The 24,602-nt window shown below is 40.5% G+C and overlaps 1 protein-coding gene across 3 annotated transcripts in view; it reads left to right on the top strand.

Moving 5' to 3' along the window:
- Positions 1-24,602, top strand: part of LOC134531245 (ATP-binding cassette sub-family C member 3-like) — a 289,530-nt gene that overhangs the window by 88,285 nt on the left and 176,643 nt on the right. For all 3 annotated transcript variants that reach the window (XM_063366935.1, XM_063366937.1, XM_063366936.1), the window contains 4 exons: positions 10,495-10,632; positions 18,873-18,998; positions 19,944-20,137; positions 22,563-22,754. In XM_063366935.1, the coding sequence (XP_063223005.1) occupies positions 10,495-10,632; positions 18,873-18,998; positions 19,944-20,137; positions 22,563-22,754 (650 nt within the window). The remainder of the gene's footprint in view (positions 1-10,494; positions 10,633-18,872; positions 18,999-19,943; positions 20,138-22,562; positions 22,755-24,602) is intronic.

The following is a 24,602-nucleotide window of genomic DNA, read 5'->3' as shown; positions in this document are numbered from 1 at the left end:
ATAAATTTATGTCCTCTGCAAATAAAGGTAGACACTGCACTTTTCCAAAGGAAAAAAAAAATTCCTATCTATTTCTTTATCCTCTTTTGGCACTGAGGACACACAAAGTGACTGTCAGTGGCACCACAATGTTCATGAGCCCAACGACAGCAGACAGTACACTGTATTCACTGTTCGCCATGTTTGTCATCTGTAAATATGCATCCACAGAAGAGGCACTCAGCATCGTTGTCTTCTTCACCAGAGCTATCTGATAAGATGTCGAAATCATCATCCAACTCGTCGCTGCTGGATTGTTCCATTAATCTTCTTGTACATCTTCGTGATCTTGACTTTTGTGTGTTGGCAGTAGGTTTTTTCGTCAGGGTTTTATGACATTTCCCTGCAGCTTCTTGTTTCATTTTTTGCTGTTGTATCTCTTTCCAAACTCTTCAGGATATCGGATTTGTAAGACGATGAGGTTATTACAGATGCTTTGCCACATCTTCGGCTTTGTAAATTTTCTGAAGGACTAGGAAGTGGCTTAATGTCTTTAGGAGAGATAGGTGTGATGTCCATAGTTTGAGCAGGACTAGTATCAGAAGGCCCTATGCCAGAAAAATGTGGGCGATACATAGGCAGAACAGGGTGGGAATTAGATAGTCCTGCACCAGTTGATGTGTCATTCGAAGTGGCGATGATAGTTGCACTGGTATGAACATCTCTATCAGGAATTTCTTGACAACTGTGAATTACATAGTCACAATCACGAAACGCATCACTGTTGAATGGGTACAATCCTGTTTTGCGGAATGTATTGACTGCTATTTCCATTGTTGCAGCTCGTTGATATGCTGCACTGAACAACTTTGCAACCAAGAGTAGTGTTACAATATGGTTAGGATTGTTTCTTAAAAAAAACTGTATTTCTGAGGCATAATAGGTTTTCAGTGGCTTCATGAAGCTTACATCCAGTGGCTGCATTTTGTGTGAACTGCGAGGAGGGATACAAATGATTGATACGTGGTTCTCTCTAGCCAATCGTATCACATCAACATTTCTGGTGTGTGAGTAGTGGCCATCGAGAACATCTTCAAGTGATGGCTTTGTCTATTAAATAAAATGATCAAACCACTTTGTGAACAAATCCCCCTGAATCAATCCAGAAGCGTGGCATCCCCAAATAGAACCAGCTGGTGCCCCATCCATGAGTTCTATTTTCATATTCTTCCTTGGCCACACTATCAATGGAGGGACAAAAGAACCAACTGCATTCATGCAAGTAACAACTGTTATGAGTGACCCTCTCTCAGCTGTGTCAGTGCAGCTACTTCTCGTTTTCCTTTCAGGGATATTACCTCCTCAGCTCTGTGCTGTACCACAGTTACCCCAGTCTCTTCAACATTGTACAACCTGTGAGGACGACCTTTAATTTTGTCAAATTCAGTTACATAGAGCTCAAAATTTATTTCACATTTTCAGGACTGAAACCTCTTACTCTGGCATGAGAAATGCCTTGGGGAACTCTAAATGACAACTGTGGATGACGCTTTAAGAAAGAACCCATCCACTTCTTACCAGCTGATTTTTTTTTCTGAGAATGGATGTTTGATACCATTAGCAATGGCGAGTTGGAAGCCATCCTTTTAATATCACATTTACTCAACCCATAAAAACTTTTATCCATCTCAATGCAGTACGTTACGAGTTCATTTTATAGTTTACAGCTTGATGTAGGCCTTCTTCCTAATGACACATTTACCAAATCATCAGAACGCAATTCAGTATTTTTCACATACCTTTCCACTGTGCTTTTTGGTACCCCAAAATGTTTCGCTGCTGACTTGTAACCCATAGTATCTGTTTGTACAGCTATGACAGCTATGATCATCTGCTCCTTGTCCCATTTCTTCCTTTTCGGATTTTGGCTAGGATCCATATAAAAGCAAAACATTAATATGAAAGGTAATAATAAAGTTCAAATCAATGTCATTTTAGGCAAAAAAAAACTGTTAATTTATGCCTATGAATTTATATTCTAAGTCCAGCATTACTTATGAAATATGTCAATACAGTTTTTTAATAACGAGAATTATATTGCTATACATTATATATGAAGCAATTTAATTACATTATAACATAATAAATCATCATTGTATTGTAACAAGGTGATAGTTAAATGATACTCTGATGTTTAAATGCATAAAACTTTATTTAGCAAGAAGCTCTTAATATGAGACCCGGTTCCTAATATGAGATAGTATCCCATAAAAGGGTACTCTGTAGGTCTCATAATAGGAGCCATCAATACGCAACAAAAGTCTTTGTGTTGCGGATACAAAAAGTGCACGAAACACAATCAAACTAGCATGCACATAACCACACATCTATATAGCAATCAGCGTGTATGAATGTTATAACAAGTAACCTTACCTTGATTTATATGTAAGCCGTTTCTGTTATCTCGGTGGAAAACTCGATAGCTCGTAAAACACAAAATCGGTAATCACGCATGTCTGCACATTCGCTCGCTAATAAAAACAATACACACGCAAGAAAACGTTCCTTACACCGAGTTAGTGTATTGTCCGCTAGAGTTCAGGAGCTCCCGGCTGAGAAAGTCTAGGGTCTGATAATATTAGGAAATGTCTCATAATAGGTGCTTTTACCTTATACTTCGATGAAACTAAATAATATTTCAAATATAAAATACATGTGGTACCTTGTACCGAAGAAAGCAAGGCATTTCAAAGAATATATCCAAGAATAATAAGTGAAAACTTCTACAGTTTTTAATTAATATTTTTAATAATAACCTTTACCTACTATATTCTCACTTGTATTTATATTCTAATAAGTGTATAAATATATAAAATAATTCATAAAATAGATTTACTATTGTTTTGAGAAATATAATTTCGTGATGTATTATCACGTAACACTCGGTTTTTCTTGCAATTTTAATGTACCTAAAGTTACCCTGATTTTTTTTGCATTAATTCTTTAGTTTTATGTATGAGATTCGTGAACTTTCTTAATTCTGATAAGGTAAAGTTTTTTTACATTAGTAACATATGCCGTTTATTTAGCTGGATTCTTTCAGTCGGTGCGATAGCTGTTCTTATTTGCCTTATTATTTCTCATAAGAGCAATTGTGGTGGCATCTAGATGTGATTTCTCGAGTGGAGTGTCTGGGTTCGTGTCCTGGGTCGTGTACCTTGCGGTTATTAATTTTTTTTTTGCTGGGTTGGTGTATTTTCAGGATGACGTAACCTTTGTTTTTAATAAATTTTATTACCTATTTTCGTATTTGTATTGTTCTTTAGGTCAATTGTAAATAATAGTATATTTATGTTAACAGTGATGTCTATGTAAATAATAAGATATTACAGTTCTTACATGGGCGTCGCCCTCGGGGGGGGGGGGGGGGGGGGTTGGACACGTCCTCCCCAATAATAAAAGTCCTCAATTTCGTCCCCTCCAAAAATATATTTAGTTTCGTAGTTTCGTAGTTTCTCCTGATGTTTAAATTAATGATTTTGTGTGGATATAGCACCAGCAGATATGTTAACTGTGTTTTTACAAATTTGTTCTCTGAAAATATTTTTTATAAAAAATAAATTATATATTGCAACCAACTATAATTAGAATATTTAGGAAAGAAAAATGCCTAACAACCACCTTTTTGCATCTTTAAACCCCAAATTATCCCGGGGGAGAACCCCCGGGCCCCCCACTTTTTTTCCCCAGGGGATGGATATTCCTCAACAACTAAATCAATTGAAGTCCCCCCCCCCCCCCCAAAAAAAAAATATATCCTTGCGACGCCCATGGTTCTTAGACAACTAAGAGTATTTACATATATTAAGAAAAAGAGGGGAGTTGCAACGCGATTGGAGGATTGCAAGTCTGGTGTGAACATGGGAGACGTTAGGGGTTGCTTAATAGAGTGGGTAACCACTGTGGCTGTCTGAGATCCTTGGAATGGAATGTGACACGTGGTGGTAGACCCCTGCAGTGCAGATATTCCACTATAAGGGTTGTTTTTAGAGATATGGGGTGGGAGCAGGCTCGCGGCGGGCTAGTATCGCGTGCAATGTATTCATAGCCTACCCTTCTGTGAGTGGGAGACGTGTCTGCGAGATTTGGTTATAGTATTAAAACACTTTGACTGTTACAACTTAATAATAATGCTAGTAGGGGCTGTTATTAACACAAATAACATAATATATATAGGTATATATTATGGTATAACAGAGGTAAGAGCTAAACTTATTTAAAATATTTTTTATTACTGAACACCGAATTACTGTACCTACATATCAAAGTAAGCTAACTATATCAAACTTTAAAGACTATCTACCAAAATAAAATAACATATTAATATAAAAATGAATATTTTTATAAGAAAATAATGATATCTTAGACACATTCTATTAAATGTGATACTATCAACTAGTAGGTAGTATAAAATATTTTGGCCGACTGCGAAAAGTATAAAGCTGGGTGACACTCTATGGTATTTTAAATATAATGGTTTTTGGACGTGACGTCATCATAATAGTACTATAAGACAAGATTGCGGTCTATGAATTTAATCTTGAACTATAAAAGTGGTCTTTGTGTGAATTAATAAATAGCAGTCCTACATATGCTTATTTAATATAGAGCACTTGAAGTATTTATTTTAAATATCTACCACTAGACATATTAAGCATAAATATAGTATTTTAAGTGATGTCATAAATATAACTTATTTAATTCTCTCTAAACTAGTACTATATATTGGTGCGCACTGTGCATGGAGTCCCAGCAGACGACATCTAGATGGCGGTTGACTGTGGCATGCTCTGTGAGGGAGAGGTGTACTATGGCACTCTCTGGTGGTGTGAGTTGGTATTAAGGATGGCGAATCCTTCCTGTCGACAGCTTTTTGTTTGTGGCACGCTCTGTGAGCACGAAGTGGAATTAAAGATGGCGGCGTGCTTTGGGAGTAGGAGGTGGTGCTCTCTGTGAACACGTGGTCGTGTGTGGAACCTCTTGGTGGTGAGAAGTGGAATTTAAGATGGCGCCCTCTGTGAGCGTATGGCGGCTTATATTTCTTATTTCTTTCTTTACTCTTCAACTGACCTCGTAGTCTAGTGTCCAAGGTCTCTGGTTTCTAACCACGACGTACTCACTTCCCCCGAATCAAATCTTAGCCGTAGCCTCAACGTTTTAATTATCGTTAGTAAAAATAACTTCAGTGCTACACAGGAACACCGCCTAGCTCCTAAAGAATGAACCACAACCTCCACCAGCAGACGCCGCCAAGTGGTATTTAAAGATAATTCCATTTGGCGACACACCCACCTGTCAGCCTCCCCCCTCCAAACAAGCAACCTCCTGTTGCTATGAAACAAAATGGCCGCCTCTAGTCCGAGAATAACACAGCCTCCTACCCCCTCCACCATCTTGGGGGCGCCCTTCCCCTGGGATAGAAATAGCATAGCCTCTTCTCCTACCCCCCGCCCTCTGAGGGGCCTATCCTTAACACAGTGATATTACCGCTCCCTTTCCTCGCAGATCCAACAGTAAAGATGCGTGTTCGGTCCCACTACTTCTATCACTTTACGGTATACCTCTACCTCTGGGTTAGTCAATATAGTTTACATATTCGTCAAAGTTAAGGGTTTCCTCGTACAAACAGCTTAATAAGAATTATAATTCACTTGATGATGGCTTAGACTTTACTTGTTTTTTTAGTAGCACGATCATGGATACCCATCAAGTTTATGGTGGTAAATCCTCATTGTCATACACCTATTGGCTTTGGAGGCGTTGACCTCTACTCTGAAGCTTCCGTACTGCAGCGCCGGATATATTAACTAATTAAATAATTAAAAACATTTTTTTTAAATACTTTGAACAGAAATGGAAAATTCAAATCACATTATTGAGGAAGCTACAGTATAATAAGAGATTTGAAGCTAGTTAAACTATAAATTGATTGTCTAAAACACTGGCCAGTCTAAATTGAGAAAAATATCTTGGAAATACATAATATTTAACGACAGTAACTTTGTACATAACATTGCTTTAAAAATAAACATTAATTGATGGATAATTTATTAATTCAAAATAAAAATCTTCTTATGTTGAGATATCATCAAAATATCTTTTTATAAATTGCTTTATATAATTTGTTTAATGATTAATAATTTTTGTACATCCTTTGAAAATCACAAATAATAAAATCATTATATATATCTTTAAAAATAACAAGTAACTATTTTTGGATTAAAAGTTATTTTTTTTATGTTTATTCTTACATCATATGGATGACTGAACACTGAAAAATATAAAATAATTTCTATTTTGTCTTTGATACTTACTATTTTTGCATGGAAAAAACTTTTTAACTGTTTGATTTTTACAATTTAAAAAATTATTATAATTATGTAACCATTAGTTATTAATATTTTTTTAACTAGATTAAAATTTGGATAAGTATTTTTTTGAACATTATAATCCTTATAAATTACATTTTCTCCTTTATTGTTTACTTCTTTTTAAAATATAAAATTGTACATTAAAATTTAAGCATTATAAGCTTTAAAAAAACACATGGACCGGTTAGCTGTATGTCTTTTTCAATTTTGTTTCCATTATGATATTTTCTATGTAACATATTATTTATATTTTTGTTTAACTATATTAAATGTATAATATTATAGATGTAAGTCTGTCTAATAATTTTGTTACTTTTGAATATTGGTTTCATTTTTATAGTAAGTTTTAAGAGTTATTCAATGAATATGATTAAATTGCTATTTAGCAAGTTGTTTCGAGTTCCTTAAATATTTATTTGTGTTCATTATATATTTTTAATTTGTGATAAAATAATTTAACTATAGTATATTCTTTAATTTCAGAAAAAAAAGGAGTTATTGCTATTATAGTTTCCATTAATTAATTACAATTATTACAAAAAACTCTTACTATTATTATATGTTGCAAATTTTTAGAAATTTTAAGTTTTTAATTTAACTAAAAAATGTTTATATTGTTTTAATCAGTTTTATTTATTGGAACAACATATTAGTACTTTAAAAAAAATTGTCACTGTTATAAATAGGAGAGTAAATGTAAGATTTGTGGGTGGCACAGCAAACGCACCCCCAAGCCGGGAGAAATCCAAAACTTAAAGTTAAAAGTAAATTTTTTCTCCACAAACTGCCAACCTTGCTTATACTTGCTTATAGGCATGGAGTTCATGCCTTGTTTCAAACAAGTAGCAGAACTAAATAAAGATGGAGCTAATGAAATGTTTTTTTGAAAAACGCCGAATCAATTAAATTATATCTCTAAAAAAATATCTCATTTTTCCTAAATTTGCTTCAAATAATCCTGCCACTAGTAGTTGACCATAGCATTCTAAACTTTTCCACAACCTTGTACGTATTTACGTGCACCATCTCTACTTTTACAAAAGCTGGTACATTTCTCAAATAAACACGCAATAATTTGTTTAGGTAATGCATCTTTCAGAAAACCTATAGCTGCATCCTCCTACATAGGTCCAATTTACTCCAAAACCAATATAATAAATAAATAATTTACAAAAGTTATCTCGTTAGACATATTTTTTTTCTTATTAATATATATGCATAAATAAGAGCCCCTTAAGTGACGAGACAAAATTTAAGAATGTGCCGTTTATAATAATTTTCGGGCACAAATTATGAATTATATATTTATTTTTTAATTTTTATAGAGGGATACCACAATAATAATGTTGCATTTTTAATTTCATTTAATTTTGTTTCCATTACTGTACTCTCCGACGTAATTTTGTGCAACCCAGTGCACCTGCGCTTGTTCGCAGTCCCAATTAGATACCTTTTGCTGACATTTGGTGATTGCAGCATCTCGGCCGCGGTTTGCATCACGTTTTCACCCTGTAATAGTATGAGTTTTCGTGCTTGCGAACGCTACCCCAAGCCCACCACTAGCAACTTTCATTTCTCGGAGGCAAGCATAGGTAAGCTGTTTGCCAGCACGCCCAGGAGAATATTACAGTCCTCGGCAACGCCTCGGGATGGTCCACATGACGCCTTTCCCAGGCGACTTAGCAAGTACTGACACCCCTTCCCTCATCGCCCACCTGTGGCTTCACGAGAATTTCAACCCGGAGTATCGTTCTCCAGTGAACCCGCGCAAGGTTAATGGTCTCTTCAAGGGCATTCGCCCTTGTCCAACAAAGCCCTCAGCGAAGCCTAGCAGCGGGAAAAATCCCTAACCTTGCTATGTCCGCTGGTTGCGAGTGTGACCAGTGCACTCTAGCGGACGTTTCTGTGACCCTCCAGCCAGTTTCTCATCTTGGTCACCAGAGCACTCTACTCATCCCTCCCATAAGAGACAGCTTGTTACATTCGGCCTTGGTAGCAGTCGCAGTGTGATTGCGATCATAGTTCGCCTGCGACTCGCGTGAGAGCGCGGTGAGTGTTTTGCAGTCTGCTTCGCCACCTTCGGGCATCTCCGCCGGACATGTTTGGGCAGTTAATTTCTTTAATTAGGCGCACCGACGCCATTTTCGATGATTCGGCGGGCAGCATCTGGTCAGTACAGACCACGCGTCGCGATTTGCGAGAGTCCATCTCACTACTTCCAAGACTCGACACTACATCATGTAGTCGCTAACGTCAAGGCATAGATGCCTTAATTTTCTTATTTTTAAAATTGTCTGCCCGTAATAGTTTTTTTAAATCTAAGTTATTTCTTTTTTTCTCGTCATGGCTTCCGCGAACTTCCGCACCAGGAGTTGACTGCTCGACTTCTGGAGCCAGCTAACGTGACTTCATCCTGCTGTTTGGGCGGGGTGCAAGAATAACGTTCAAGATTTGGACACCAAATTAGAATGGAACTTCACTGCCAAATTATCAGTCTGTGATTGAGCTCATGCACTGAGAAGTTTTCTCCCCTCTCTGGTCGACATACAAGTTTCTACATAAAATGATTTCTTCTGGACTTTAATCTACCGAAACCTCCGGTGCCAGGACTGCCAGTTTTCAGGACACAAGATTTAGTTAAATTCATTTCAAAAGAAAATTAAAAAAAAAGTAATTGTCTTCCTTTTGAGCCTGCGAGCTCACTTAAAACGAGGGTCAAGTTTAAGAGATATGGTTGTTTTAATTTTATATGTATTTTGTTGCCCCAGGGCTTCCTTCTGTTTATAATTAATATATTTTAATACATGTGTAGCTAAGAGATGAAGATAAAATAAAAGAAAAAGCTATGTAAATTATTTTAGTAAACATGCAGTTATATAAATCAAACCAGCAGTCTTGTTATTTCATTATTATTCATCCTCGAACCACATAGCCTCCTAGAGTTCCTAGTAGATTATAAGCTAAATTCCTTTGTACGACGTCTGGGTGCCTCTGTGATAATATTGTTGCTTTTGTTTTGTTTTCTGGGCTTACACTTCCAATGCCTTATTTTTTTACTTATCAATTTATAGAGTTTTTACCTGCAGCCCAGCGTAAGTTACAAGAAGACACGTTCCTTTTATGGAAATAAATCCAATCGCCACTTGCACAACCTACTCGTGTCCTCAGAATTGGTAACCATGCACTAGTCTCTCTTGTACTGCTTCAAAATAATTGCCAGGTGTCCAAGTGCCAGGGTAGTGTGTGTTTGTTGGATATGCCAGGAGGTGGGGAATGTGAAACTACCAAGGTGCACATTACAGAAAATTTAGAATGCAAATAGCATTCATCACAGATATGTATGTAATGTGGGTATTCTTACGGAGATTCAATGTGGTAAACATTAAGAAAAAGATAAAGTTTATGGATAGAAACTAAATGGCAACAGTTTTGCTCGTAGATCATGCACACAATAACTTACTTGCAGCAGTTTCATCATGTGCCTGCTCTAGGGTAGCAAGAAAAGATGAGGAATAGAAAATTATCTCAAGAGATTGGAAGAACTTTATAACATGCAAACAAAATTGTATACATATGTAGGTACTCTTAAGAATTGCAAGGAGGCAGATAAAATGTTTTAAAATTCCTTTTTTATCCATATTACAAAATTAACAAAATAAACAATAAAGGGTGCACTCAACCTTGCACCAGGAAATGTAACCACATTCCTAATCCCTACTTATTCCTAATCGTGTGTTGAACCTTAACTATAACGTGTAGAATGGTGCATTTATGATTTCAAGGCTTGTTTGGCTGACTATGTGTGCATTACGCTATTGGCTAATTTTTTAGATTTGAAGCTTTTTGTTATACTGTATTTTAAACTGTTTTACATGTTCCATATTTTGGTTCAATAGGCTCTGTAAAAATTGTTTCTTACAATCAAAACTTATACTAATACACGAATAATTTATGCTTAAAACGATGGTGCTAAAGTACTCTATCAGAATAGCGAATCAGATCTGATAGCAGTGCCTCCGGATATGCTACCGCCTGGCTAGAGTTACGTTACTACTGGTGGTGACCGCTTGTTTCTGCTGAACAGGCGATCTGTGCCGTTCTGCAGTACTACAACAAGAAGCAAGGCCAGAGGACTTCTGGCGTGCTATTCATCTTCTGGCTATTTATGGCTGTGTGCGGGGTCGTGCAGTTCCGATACGAGATACGACAGTTGCAGCAACAGGTACTAGTCCCGCGATCGCGGTGACAGTGAGTGGTACTCCCACTCATCTAGACAAATGTAGAATGGGATATGTTGTTCAATACGTTTGCAGTATTAAAAAAAACTTTGGTACGTAGTCAAATGTTGTGTAGTCACTGTTACATACATTTGGTTTTTTGTTTTGTCATAATTTTTGGAAGGGGAAAGGGACGTGACCTTTACAGTTCCACTACCTTCTCCATCCCCGTGCAGATATGTATTCACATAACACATTATTTTCTGTAATGCACACAAACACGTTTGTTACTGTGCAACAATTTTATACCTTTTATATGTCTACTTGCATGTATGGAACAATTTAGAAGCATATTTTTCATTCAACACTAGCTATAAAGCGCATGCAGGTTTTTATATTTTTACAACTTTAATCGTATTTTTTGTGACGAGACTGTAGCAATATTATATTGCTAGTTATACATGCTTTGTTTTGCTGGCAACATACCGACAGAAGAATCATCCCCTTTTCATGAATCTAAAACATTTTTAACATGGTTTTTATGTTTAAGCCTTCATATTCACAATCGTTGTATTAATTTTTTACATTTTAGGCATTACAAGGAAATTAAATAATTACCCCATATATATTTAATAAATAGTGGCAATTAGTATACTGAGTTTAATGTGCTGTTAAGTCAAACACAATTTATCCTGATGGTACATATATCACTCGCAATGAGATTTCCACCACTCGCGAGATTGATCAGTAACTGCCAGAAGAGACATCTGGTGTTGTAAGAAATCTTGTTCCCCGACATGCAGGTTGTTATGTCTGTACTGTCTCATGGCACTGTCCCTTACCATGGTGACCTGGGTTCGAGTGTCATCAGTCCTCCACTGAGAGCTGGTTGCTACGTCTGAGCTATCTCACGCCACTCTCCCTCCGCCTAGTGACCTGGTGTCGTGTTAGTAGTCCTCCACTAGGGACTGGTTGTTAAGTCTGGCTTATCTCACGCCATTCTCCCTCCCCGTGCAATGACCGGGGTTCGAGTGTCTAGAGTCTTCCACTAGGGACTGGTCGCTACGTCAGTTCTATCTCACATTATCCTCCCTCCGCGCAGTGATCTGAGGTTGAGTGTCAACAGACTTACACTAGGGTCTCTTTGCTACGTCTGTGCTATTACACGCGATTCTTCCACCCTGCCGTGACCTGGGGTCGTGTGTCAGCAGTTCTCTAATGGGCAGGTTATGTCTGTGCTGTCATACGAAACTACTCCTCCTCCCAGTGTCCTGGGTTAGAGTGCCAGCAGTCCTTATTGGGGGGGGCGGGGAAGGGGGGCTAATTTCTTCTTATGTCCTATCTCAACCCAGTTTCCCCCCCCCCCCCCCGCGGTAACCAGAAGTCGAATCTCAGCAGTACAACAGTAGGGCTGAATGATATGTTTGTACTATCTCATGCCTCTCACCCTCCCCGCGATGATCTGCAGTCGAGTGTCATCAGACCTCCACAAGGGGTTGGTTGCTATGTCGGAGCTATCTCACACTACTCTCCTCCCTGCAGTGACATCAGGTCAAGTGTAAGCAGGCATCCATTATGGGTGGTTGCGACCTCTGTGCTATCTAAGGCCATGTTACCTCAACGCGGTGTCCAGGGGTTGTGTGTCAGTAATTCTCCACTAAGGGGCTGGTTGCTATGGGTGTACTATCTCATGCCACTCACACTCACTGCAGTGACCTGGTGTTGAAAAAAAAACAATCCTCAACCAGGGGCTTGTGGCGAAATCTGTGCTATTTCACAAAATTCTCCCTCCCCAAAGTGACCTAGAGTCGAGTGTCAGTAGTCCTCCACTAGGGGCTGGTTGCTACGTTTGAGCTATCTCACGCCAATCTCCCTCCACACAGTGACCTCGTGACAATTGTCAAGATTCTTCCACTAGGAACTACTGCTACATCTGAGCTATATCACGCCACTCTACCTCCAATCAGTGACCTGGGGTCAAGTGTCAGTAGTTCTACACTAAGTGCTGATTGCTTCTGAGGTATCTCACACCACTCTTCATCCCTGCAATATAATGAGGTCTTGTGTAAGCATGGCTAAGTAGGGGCTGGTTGCTACCTCTGTGCTATCTCGGTCCACTTTTCCTCACCGTGGTGTCCAGGGGTTGTGTGTCAGCAGTTCTCCACTAAGGAGCTGGTTGCTATGTGTGGGATATCTCATGCCACTCTCCCTCACCGCGGTGACCTCGGGTCGAGTGTCAGTGGTATTCCACTAGGGACTGATTGCTACGACTTACCTATCTCATGCCAATCTCCCTCCACACAGTGACTTCGGTAAGAGTTTTAGCAGTCATTCCCTAGGAGTTAGTAGCTTCATTTGAGCTATCTCACACCACTCTATCTCCGTTCAGTGACCTAGGTTCAAGAGTCAGGAGTCCTCGAATAAGAGCAGAATACTTTTTTGGTGCTGTACCAACCTCGGGGATTAGTACAAGTATTTACCAATCAATAGAAAAATACATACAATAAAACAATTAAATTACTAACAATACATGGCGTCGGTAAATGCAAAACATACATAGTTACATCAAAGCATTGAACTCCTGGCAAAGTTTATGTTAACTCCTTTTACATAGAGAGTGCCAAGCACCGAACACTCGTGAACATTAAACTTGACCTAAAAATTAATTATACTGGGCAAAAAAGGCAACACAGCCAATCAAAACGACGCAGCTACATTATTACACAAATGATTCCTACACATAAGTAATAAAAGTAATGATAAGACAAACAAAATTTCCAAAGGCAATCCGAAAACCAATTTAGAAAAAATCTAATCCAAAGTTAATCAATCACATACCCCCTTCATGCTGCCCACACACGTCGGACATGGCGAACTACCTGCTACCCAATTAGTTACATGTTAACTCGTTCGAACCTGAAATAAGAAGGACGTCAAACAGTCGTTGCAAGTACCAGGGAGACCGAACGCTCGAGCGCATGCGCAGAGAGAAGAATGGAGTAGGGGAAAAAGAGGGGAGGCAGCACAGACCACCAGGGAGGGGACAATAAGAAGGAGAGGAGGAAGGAGGGATGATTCTTGTTTGTCGATGATGTTACTCATAAATGTCTTCTTGCTGCCGGCACAGTGCTATCTTATTATACACTCCATCACTGTAGTGACCTGGGGGCGAGTATCAGTAATCATACACTAGGGGCTGTTTGCAATGTCTGAGCTTTCTCATGCCAGTCTCCCTCACCGCAGAGACCAGGGTTTGAGAGTCAGAAGGCCACCACAAGGAAATTGGTGCTACGACTGTGGTATCTCATACCACTCTCCCTTACTGCAATGACCTGGGATCGAGTGTCAGCATTCCTTAACTTGGGGCTGTTGGCAATGTCTGTGCTATCTAATTACACTCTACCCACCACAGTGACCTGGGGTCAAGTGTCATCAGTCCTCCACTAGGGGGGCTGGTTGCTATGTATGTGCTTTCTCGTGCAATTCTGGCATCTTAAGTGGACGATGGTTTAGTGTCAGCAATCCTCTAAAAGGGGTTATTTTTCATCTGTGCTGTCTCACGCTACTCTCCCGCCTGCGTGGTTAACTTGGTTCGAGTGTCAAATTCCTCCTCTAGGGGCTGGTTGCTACATCTTTCTTTACTCTCACCACTCTGCCTCCGCGAAGAGACCTGGGTTCGTTTGTCAGCAATCCTCCACAAGGGGATGGTTTTAAATGTGTGCTATCTCATGTCATTCTTCTTCTCCATGCAATGACCTGGGTTTAAGTGGTATCAGTACTCCACTATGGGCTGGTTGCTCCATCTGTGCCATCTCACGCCACTCTCCCTCATCTCGGTGACCAGAAATTGAATGTGACAGCAATTAGAGGCTGGTTGCTAAGTCTGTGCTACCAAATTACACTCTCCCTTGCCACAGTAACATGGGGTCGAGTGACAAAACACCTCATAAAGGGGCTGGATGCAATGTCTGTGCTATCTCAAAACACTCTCCCTCATTGCAGTAAAGTTGTGTCAAGTGTCGGCAGTTCTCCACTATCGGCTGGTTGCTTCGTCCTTGCTATCTCGCGCCAAAATCCCTCCCCATGCTGACCAGGGTTTGAGTGTCTGTAGTTCTTCACTAGGAGCTGGTTGCAATATCTGTGGAATTTCACGTGACTCTTCAGCCCGCAGTGATCTGGGTTCGAGTGTCAACATTCCTACACTAGGGCTATGTGCTATCTCATGCCACTATCTTTCTGTACAGTGACGTGGGATCAAGTGTTACCTGTAATTTACTTCTGGCTGGTTATAACATCTATTATATCCCACGCCACTCGCCTACACCAAAGATCGACTGTCAGTTGTCCTCCACGAGAGACTGTTTGCTTTGTCTGAGCTATCTCACACAATGCTACAACGCAGCTACCTGGTGTCAAGTGTCAGCAGTACCCCACTACAGGGAGATTACAATGTTTGTGCTATCTCAGCCCACTCTCCCTCACTATCCTCCACTAACGATTGGTTGCTATGTCTGAGTTAACTCACGCCTCTCTCCCTCCACGCAGTGGTCTGGAGTCGAGATTCAGCAGTCGTTCATTAGTAGCTGGTTGCAATTTCTGTGCTATCTAAATCCACTCCCTGTGGGGCGAGTGTCAGTAGTCATCCTCTAGGGGCTGGTTGCTATATTTGAGCATTCTCACATCACTCTACCTCCAAGCAGTGACCTTGAGTCTAGATTCAGCAGTTTTTCACAAGGAGCTGGTTGAAATTTCTGTGCTATCGCATCCCACACTCCCTCACCTCATTTACTTGAGGGTGAGTGTCAGTAGACCTTCATTTATTGCTGTTTGCTATGTCTGAGCTATCTAACAATATTCTCCCTCCATGCTTAGACCTGTTGTATTTTGTCAGCAATCCACCAATAGTAGCTTGTTGCAACTTCTGAACTATATCTTGCCACTGACCCTCCTCGCGGTGACCAAGGGTCGAGTGTCAGCAGTCCTCCACCATCGGCTGGTTTCTTCATCTTTGCCATCTCAAACCACTTCCCTCCATGCAGTGACCTGTAGTGAGTGTCAACAATCTTCCACTAAGGACTAATTGCTACATTTGTGCATCTCACATCACTCTCCCTCTCTGTGGTGACTAGGGGTAGAGTGTCAGCAGTTCACCACTAGGGGCTGGTTGCTACATCTGTGCTCATTTCGCCACACTTACTCCCCGCTGTGACCTAGGGTCGAGTGTTAACATTCCTACACTAGGGCTATTTCCAATGTATGTGTTACCTCACACCACTTTCTCTATGTACAATGACCTGGTGCCACGTGTCACCAGTGCTTCGCTATTGGCTGGTTATAACATCTAATATATCTCATGCCAATCTCCTTTACCATAGTGATCTAGGGTCAAAAATCAGCACTCTTCCACGAGGGGTTGGTTGTACATCTGAGCTAACGCACACCATTATCTCTCCACGCAATGACTTGGGTAGAGGGTCAGCAGTACTCCACTAGGGGCTGGTTGCTAAGTATGAGCTTTCTCATGTCACTCGTATTCACTGCAGTAACCAGGGGTTGAGTGTCAGCAGTCCTAAACTAGGGGTTGGTTGCTACATCTCTGCTATCTAACGCCATTCTAACCCTGCACAGTGACCCTAGGGTTGAATGTCTACATATTTCCACTAGGATCTCTTTATACACCTGTGCTATTATAGGCCACTCTTCCTCTTCGCGGTGACTAGGGGTCGATTGTCAGAAGTTCTCCAATAGGGGATGGTTGCATCGTCTGTGCTATCTTATGCCATCTTCCTCTCCACGATGACATGTTTTCGAGGGTCAGCAGTCATCCAATAAAGGCTGGATGATTGTCTGCGATATCTCACGCCACTGTCCCTCACCACAGTGACCTGGGGTCGGTTTTCAGTAGTTCTCCACTAGAGATTGGTTGCTACATCTGAGGCATCACATGCCATTCTCCCTCCACCCAGTGAACTGGGGTCGAGTTTCAGCAGTACTATAGTAGGGCTTAATAATACATCTATCCTATCTCACGCCACTTTCCCTCCCCATGGTGACTCGCGTACGAGTTTCAGTAGTCCTCTACTGGCTCTGGCTGAAGCACCTGTGCTAAATCACATCACTCTCCATCCACGCAGTGAACTGGGGTAGATTTTCAGCAGTCTCCCACTAATAGCTTGAAGCTATCTCTAAGCTATCTTGAGCCACTTTTCCTATACGCAGTGCAGGGGCGCAACAACTAAATTTCCAAAGGGGGGGCAATATACCTTTTTATAAAGAATCATCAATCCCCCCTATTGAAGTGGTGAGTCCGGGGGTCCTCCCCCGGGAAAAATTTGTATTTCAAGGTGGAAAATGGTTCCTATTTAAGCATTTTTATTATCTAAAAATTGATTACACAGCACTTTCTTTGCACCCATTTGCCCCCACTTCAAGATTTCAGAGGGGGGGGTAAAATACCCTTGCCCCCCCTGTTGTTGCGCCCCTAACGCAGTGACCTGGGGTAGAGAGACACAAGTTCTACACTAGGTGCTGGTTGCTACGTCTGTGCTAATTCAAGTCTTTCTCCCTCCCCCAAGTGATCAGGGGTCGAGTATCAGCAGTTCTCCTCTAGGGCCTGACTGCTTCATTTGTGCTATCTTACACCACTCTTCCTTCCCGCAGTGACCTGTGGTCGCGAGTCAGCAATACTACACTAGGGGCTGGTTTTACATCTGTGCTGTCTTACGCCACACTCCCTCCCTGTGGATACCTCTGGTAGAATGTCATCAGTCCTCCTCTAGGGACTGGTGTATGTCATGTATTCTCTCTCTCCGCGCGGTGAACACGGGTCAAGTGTAATAAGTATACAGTAGGGCTGAATGATACATTTCTAGTATCTCACATCACTCTCCATCGTCGCGGTGACAAGTGTTCAAAGGTCAGAAACACTTCAATTGGGGCTGGTTACTACTTCTGTGATATATCATGCAACACTACCTCCCTTAGTGACCAGGGGTCAAGTGTCACCATTCCTCCACTAGGGGCTGGATGCTACGTATGTTCTATATATGGCCACTATTCCTCCGCGCAGTGACCTAGGATCGAGTGTAAGCAGACTTCCAAAAGAATCTGGTTTTTATGTCTGAATTATCTCATGACACTCTCTTCGCCCAGTGATCTGTGGCTGACAGCATCATCGTCTATGGGCTTGTGTCTACGTGTGTGATATCTCACGACAAATCCCCTAGCCATGGCCATCCAGTGTCAAATGTCAGTAATTCTCCACTATGGGCTTGTTGCTAAGGCAATGGGGTATCTCACACCACTCATCTTCTGCGCATTTACTGGGGTCGACTATCAGCAGTCTTTCACTAGGAGCTGGTTTTTGCGACTGAGATTTCAACAGATACTCTCCCTCCACGCAGTGACCTGGGGTCGAGTGTCATCAATCCCTCACTAGGGGCTGGTTTCTACATATATGCTATCTCACGTCTCACTTCCTACCCGTGGTAACTTTGGGTCGAGTTTCAGCAGTCCTCCAAAAGTGGCCGGTCGCTACGACTCTGCCATCTCATGCCACACTCATCCACTACAGTGACCCGGGGTCGAGAGTCAGCAGTCCTCCACTAGAGGCTGGTTACGACTTTGCTATCTCACGCCACTCTCCCTTACCGCAGTGACATGGATGTGTTAGCATTCCTTCACTAGGGGCTGATTGTTCCGAATGTACTATTTCATGCCACTCTCCCTCACTGTGGTGAGCCGGGTTCGAGATTCAGCAGTCCTCCATTAGTGGCTGTTGCTACTTCTGTGGTTTTTCACGCCACTGTTCCTACCGTGGTGACACGTGTCGAGTGTCAGAAAATCTCCACTAGAGAGTGCTTCAAGGTATAGTTCGGGCCCTCCCGCCTCACTTTGACTATGTTTCGGCTGCACTGATGACTATGTTGGTCTTTAGTGTCACTGTTTGTGTTAGAGATTTTGAAATACTACACATAATTCTAAATTATATATAATTTTACTGATTGCACTTTACGTTCAACAGTAATTATTTTTTTCTAATTTGTTACCATTGTCTTTTTGACAGATGAATAAATTTATATGCCTAAAAAAGAAACCATCCAAATATGGCTTGTATTATTGAATATTTTAATAAACCTAATAATTAAATATTTATATATGTATGTATTATAACCAATCTTAATTTATAACTATTAATAAAGTTTATTATTATTTATATAACACTTGTTTCTTTTTTCTGTTACAGGTTTCCCCAGACCCGTACTTTCCTGTTGTTAGCTACATTATGTTTTATATCATCACATTAGTAATATTTCTATTAAGCTTTTTCATGGATGCAGTACCAAAGGTGTGGGAATATGAAGGACTTGAGGTAAGAAAAACCCACGAACTTGTACCAATTAGCTTACTTTATTTAATTAGTAAACTATAATTTCATAATTTATATTTTTGGTTTGAACCACATAAACGTATATGTTGTTTTAAATTGTTAGGTTCGGCTTGTCTTGCATGTGGCCCTGTGATTGGCTGACCAGCTTAATAGCAGGAGAATATATAAGCCCAGAAAATTTATACAAAAATAAGTATTCATTGAACTCTGTGCAGAAGTAGTGATGGAAATGTGAGGTTGAATTACTAGTCACTTGTTTGAGCTTTATGAATTTGCAGTAATATTTTGGAGAAGAAATGGAAAATTAAAGGGATTTTTTTTTGTTTGAAACAGAAAGATATAACGATATTTTGAGTACACTTCCGAACAATTAGGTGGAAATAGGAAACATTTTGAAGGTCTATGTCATCCTTCGGGTAGCAGGGGTCATTGGGCTACTGACTATATTCACTCCTTTTTCCAGTCCGGGCACCGGCCCGGCTAATCTGTAAGAAGTTAATCCTTTTTTATGGTGTATTGAAATGTAGGGAAATATAAAAAAAATAACAATTTGAGTAACTAAATGTAGAAATTTAATAAAAAAATTAGTTTGAAGGTTTTTTCACGTGTTTAAAGTTTTATATTGCATTTTCACATTTATTTATTAGAATACTTATAAAACTTATTCTGTTAATGTAAACACTAATCCTTAATGTCATTATCACTATTGCTAACTAAATATTCATTTTCTTAGTTAATTATGAAGGAATTTTTACATATTATTTTTATGGTATTACCTCAATAGCATAACAGAAGTTTATTTCTTTAATTGTTGTAACACAATAAACATATTATACATATTATATTCTTAAAGTGACCATGTCATATTTGAAAAATACTGAGTAACTAAGAGTTTGGGGAATAATGCAATCTCTTGCCTGTTTTTAGAACCCAGCCCCGGAAATCAAGCACCCGTTCCCAGTAAGGCTGTTGTTCGTCTGGTTCGACACGTTTGTGTGGAACAGCTACCGGGTGCCCATCAAGCAGGAGAACCTGTGGGACTTGAAGCCGGAGGAGGCCAGCAGAAGCATCGCTCCGTCATTTGACCGACACTGGGACAAAGTGATCGGCAGGAACTCGCAGTACGTGAGCAAGCAGTCATCTTCGTAGAAAGACTGTCAACACAGCAAAACTATTTGGTTTTAATACATGCTTTGACAAAAGTGTAAATAAGCTTTTTCACTTTTGTAGAAATTATTGTTACTAGAAATAAACAAAACAGTAATAATGAAAATAATAAGTTGGTTTGATAATATGAAATTTGTCAACATATTATTATGTCAGGTCATCAAATTTTAATTATATTTTAATTAGATGATAATTTATTCAATTCATTAAAAAACATAATATTTTGGCAATATTAACACTGCTGTGTGAATCTGAGGATAGTGTATGTTTGTAAAAATTAAAATTTTGATTCATATTTAAATTTATTACAATTCAATCAGATTTGGTAGTGTGAAAGACTTTTTTCAGAGGCTAATGCTTTTTTGCGTATTGAGTTACGAACAAATAACATTATGTGACCAATTTACTGGTGATGTGTATATACATTGTTTTATAAATTATAATGCACATACGTAGTGTATTTATTTACTTCCTTTAATGATTCTCTAATTTTACAGTCTCAGAGGTCTGGCAAAGACTTGATAGTCTACGGATCCTTCAATTATGAGGAAACGTTGATTCATTCTGAAAGTCTTACGTTTAGGTTATTTATGTTCTGTTAGGAAAATTGGTAATCAAATATATTTTTGTCTTCCTTGTCTACAGAGAATAAAAGAGACAACAATATCATAACGACTCATGCATCTGACACGAGCACCGAGTAGTTACAAGATTTACCAATCGGTAAATTAGTTACGTTTCGTAAGATCCTTACAATACGTAAATGATAAATTATTTTAAAAGTAATAATTTTTTAATGCACATATGTGCATATTAATTGGCTATGCTTCTATTAGACTACAGGTATTCGTCTAGGACTTTATTTTCCAGCAAGTCGAATATATTATGTTTCAGATACTACAAAATATTGAGATTTGTTAGTAAATTATGTCATTATCTAACATGGTGCGGGAAGTCCTTTGTATTTAGTTTTTGATGGTAATAGTAAAATGTACAGTTTTATTTATTATTCAGATCACTGGTCTCTCACCAAAACATTTCAAGTAAGATTTCCGGTGGTTTAGACGCGGATTGTTTACAAGTGGGAATATTCACGGACACTGCCCTGGGCTGATGGGTTGTCTTGAGGTAAACTCCTTCCTTTCTCTAACCAATGCATTCTGGGCCTGCTCCATTTCCCCACTCGCTTAATCGTCTCTAATGGTGTTGATGTCAATGAGATGTTAAACCCTAGCTCATTCATTTATTGACTCATTCTTCATTTTGTATATGCTTTCACCGATACTCAAAGATGATACCTTCATTTTGGGTATTATGTTCTATATCCTTCTAGTTATTTTACTCTATAAATCAGTCATGTAATTGAATACGTAGATAACCAAAATTACAATTTAATTCGACAGAAGTTTGCGCTGCAGTCTCAACCGATTTTGTTAACTTTGTAATTATTTTTTTTAAATAACAAATAAATATTAGAACTCGCTGATGGTTATGTTAGATGAAGCCACTGATTAAATGTTTGATTTCTTTATTTAAGTTTTGAGTTTTTACTTTAAAATGTAAACAGAGTATCAAATTTAACTTGGGATGCTCAACTCTTAGGGGATAAACTTTAGATTTTTTTTTTAGAGGTCCATTAGCAAAAGCTGGGGAAAAACCTATTCTTAATGTTTGGGAGGCAAAATTTAGGGGACAAATAAATATAATTTAACAGAATTTTTTACGTAATTAAAAAAAATTGCTAGTTCAAGGATAGTCATATACTTTAACTAGTAGCGGATGACAGTAATTTTTTGCTAAAATGTTTTTCGACCTGTGGAATTGTCTGTAGATAACAAAAATGAAATAAATTTCTACGATTTAATTCTTGGCTTCATCCAAGTTAGGCGATTGATTTTTTTTTTTTTCCTTTTTGGTGTTATTTCTACAAATTTTTTACTATGGAAACATTCTATTATTTGTTGCATATTTTGTCGCCAAATACCTAAGATATAAGATAGCTGCTCTTTGGAAACTTTCAAGCAAGTATTTAGAAATATAAATTTATTTGAGTATTTTAAACCAGGTCACTCTGTAAGAGTCTATGATTGTGCTTTCACAGAATGGCCATGCATGCAATAGACTTATTTTTCAAAAAAATATTCATCCTAAATATCTGCAAACATCACAAAATAAAAAAAGAATTCTTGTAGGTGTATTAAAACTTAATTTTTTTAAACTTTGAATACTTATGACTCTAAACCACTAAAATAGTATTTCTTTATGTGTGTTGAAGTTTTAACTATCATACTAATGAATTACTACTGTTGTAACACAGACAACTCACAAGACGATATACATTGGCACAGATGGTGAGCTCAGGACGAGCGACTGTTGCAGGATGGCCGAGGCGAGGGCCAGGTTCCACAAGAACTCCGGCAGCATGGACCTGGCGCGGGGCAAGAAGGCGGGCTTGCGCCAGCCGTCTGTTCTGCCGTCGCTGTGCCGCGCATTCGGCCCCATCTTCTTCTGCGCGTCTGCCCTGGGCTTCATCAACCTCGTCGTCACATTCGCCAACCCACAGCTCCTTGGGTCAGTGGTCGCCCTGGCGATATTCCTGAGCCCAGCTCCTTGCCCCCTCTGTTGCCATCTGGCTGGATTTAATGCAACAACCGTTACCGTAGTTTATGTAAGCCCTCTAACATCCCCACATAAAATATATCAATTAAATTTAATTTAAATAAATTCCTATAAAATAAGGTTCTTTTGGTCTTGTTTGCTCATGCGTCACACTAATGTGGCAAGAGTCGTGGGTTTTATCCCAACAACCCAGAATGGCTCATATTAATTATGAGCACTGAATTATGACACCCAAGTGATTCCAAGCGCACTGTGATAGTTAAGGTCCCATCGCTTTAAGCGTCTGTACATAACTTTGTGACATACAGTAATATAAGCAAATAAATGAATTTAATTATTTTCGAAAGAAAGTAGGAAACGGCCATGGATTCGAGGTTTAGTCTTTTACCATTTTTAATTCGTAATTACTTCCAGTGTTCTTGCTAGTCGTGATTGCTAATGACAATAAAAGAAACTCGTGTGGCAAGAATCATGGTTTTGTTACGCACATCCCAGTATGACTTATATAAATGAGCACTGAGTGTATTCCACGGTGTTCTCGAGCCTACTTCAGCCATGGTTGTCCCGTCGCCTTAAGCCTCTGAGCATAACCGTGCGTGTTACAACCACATGAAATCAAATAAAACTTCTGCACATTTGTATGGTAAAGCTTAGAACTATTTTTTTACAGCCTGCATACCATTATATGTACCAGTGGACTTCATAACAGTGTATTATTTGACAGGATAATTGGTACTCTGCAAGTAGTTCCTTGTGCAGACGATAGGCCAGAAGCGTCGTGGCTGGAGCTACACGGTGACCCCCGAGTGCTGTCCCCAGCCAGAGGCAGCTCAGCACAGCTGGTGCCGAGTGCTGTCCCCAGCCAGAGGCAGCTCAGCACAGCTGGTGCCGAGTGCTGTCCCCAGCCAGAGGCAGCTCAGCACAGCTGGTGCCGAGTGCTGTCCCCAGCCAGAGGCAGCTCAGCACAGCTGGTGCCGAGTGCTGTCTCCAGCCAGAGGCAGCTCAGCACAGCTGGTGCCGAGTGCTGTCCCCAGCCAGAGGCAGCTCAGCACAGCTGGTGCCGAGTGCTGTCCCCAGCCAGAGGCAGCTCAGCACAGCTGGTGCCGAGTGCTGTCCCCAGCCAGAGGCAGCTCAGCACAGCTGGTGCCGAGTGCTGTCTCCAGCCAGAGGCAGCTCAGCACAGCTGGTGCCGAGTGCTGTCCCCAGCCAGAGGCAGCTCAGCACAGCTGGTGCCGAGTGCTGTCCCCAGCCAGAGGCAGCTCAGCTCAGCTGGTGCCGAGTGCTGTCCCCAGCCAGAGGCAGCTCAGCTCAGCTGGTGCCGAGTGCTGTCTCCAGCCAGAGGCAGCTCAGCTCAGCTGGTGCCGAGTGCTGTCTCCAGCCAGAGGCAGCTCAGCTCAGCTGGTGCCGAGTGCTGTCCCCAGCCAGAGGCAGCTCAGCTCAGCTGGTGCCGAGTGCTGTCTCCAGCCAGAGGCAGCTCAGCTCAGCTGGTGCCGAGTGCTGTCTCCAGCCAGAGGCAGCTCAGCACAGCTGGTGCCGAGTGCTGTCTCCAGCCAGAGGCAGCTCAGCTCAGCTGGTGCCGAGTGCTGTCCCCAGCCAGAGGCAGCTCAGCTCAGCTGGTGCCGAGTGCTGTCTCCAGCCAGAGGCAGCTCAGCACAGCTGGTGCCGAGAGCTGTCCCCAGCCAGAGGCAGCTCAGCTCAGCTGGTGCCGAGTGCTGTCTCCAGCCAGAGGCAGCTCAGCACAGCTGGTGCCGAGTGCTGTCTCCAGCCAGAGGCAGCTCAGCACAGCTGGTGCCGAGTGCT

The sequence above is a fragment of the Bacillus rossius genome, chromosome 3, assembly GCF_032445375.1.
Source record: "Bacillus rossius redtenbacheri isolate Brsri chromosome 3, Brsri_v3, whole genome shotgun sequence".
NCBI lineage: Eukaryota > Metazoa > Arthropoda > Insecta > Phasmatodea > Bacillidae > Bacillus > Bacillus rossius.
The sequence above is the reverse complement of the archived record's forward strand: the minus strand, read 5'-3'. Positions and strand labels throughout refer to the sequence as shown.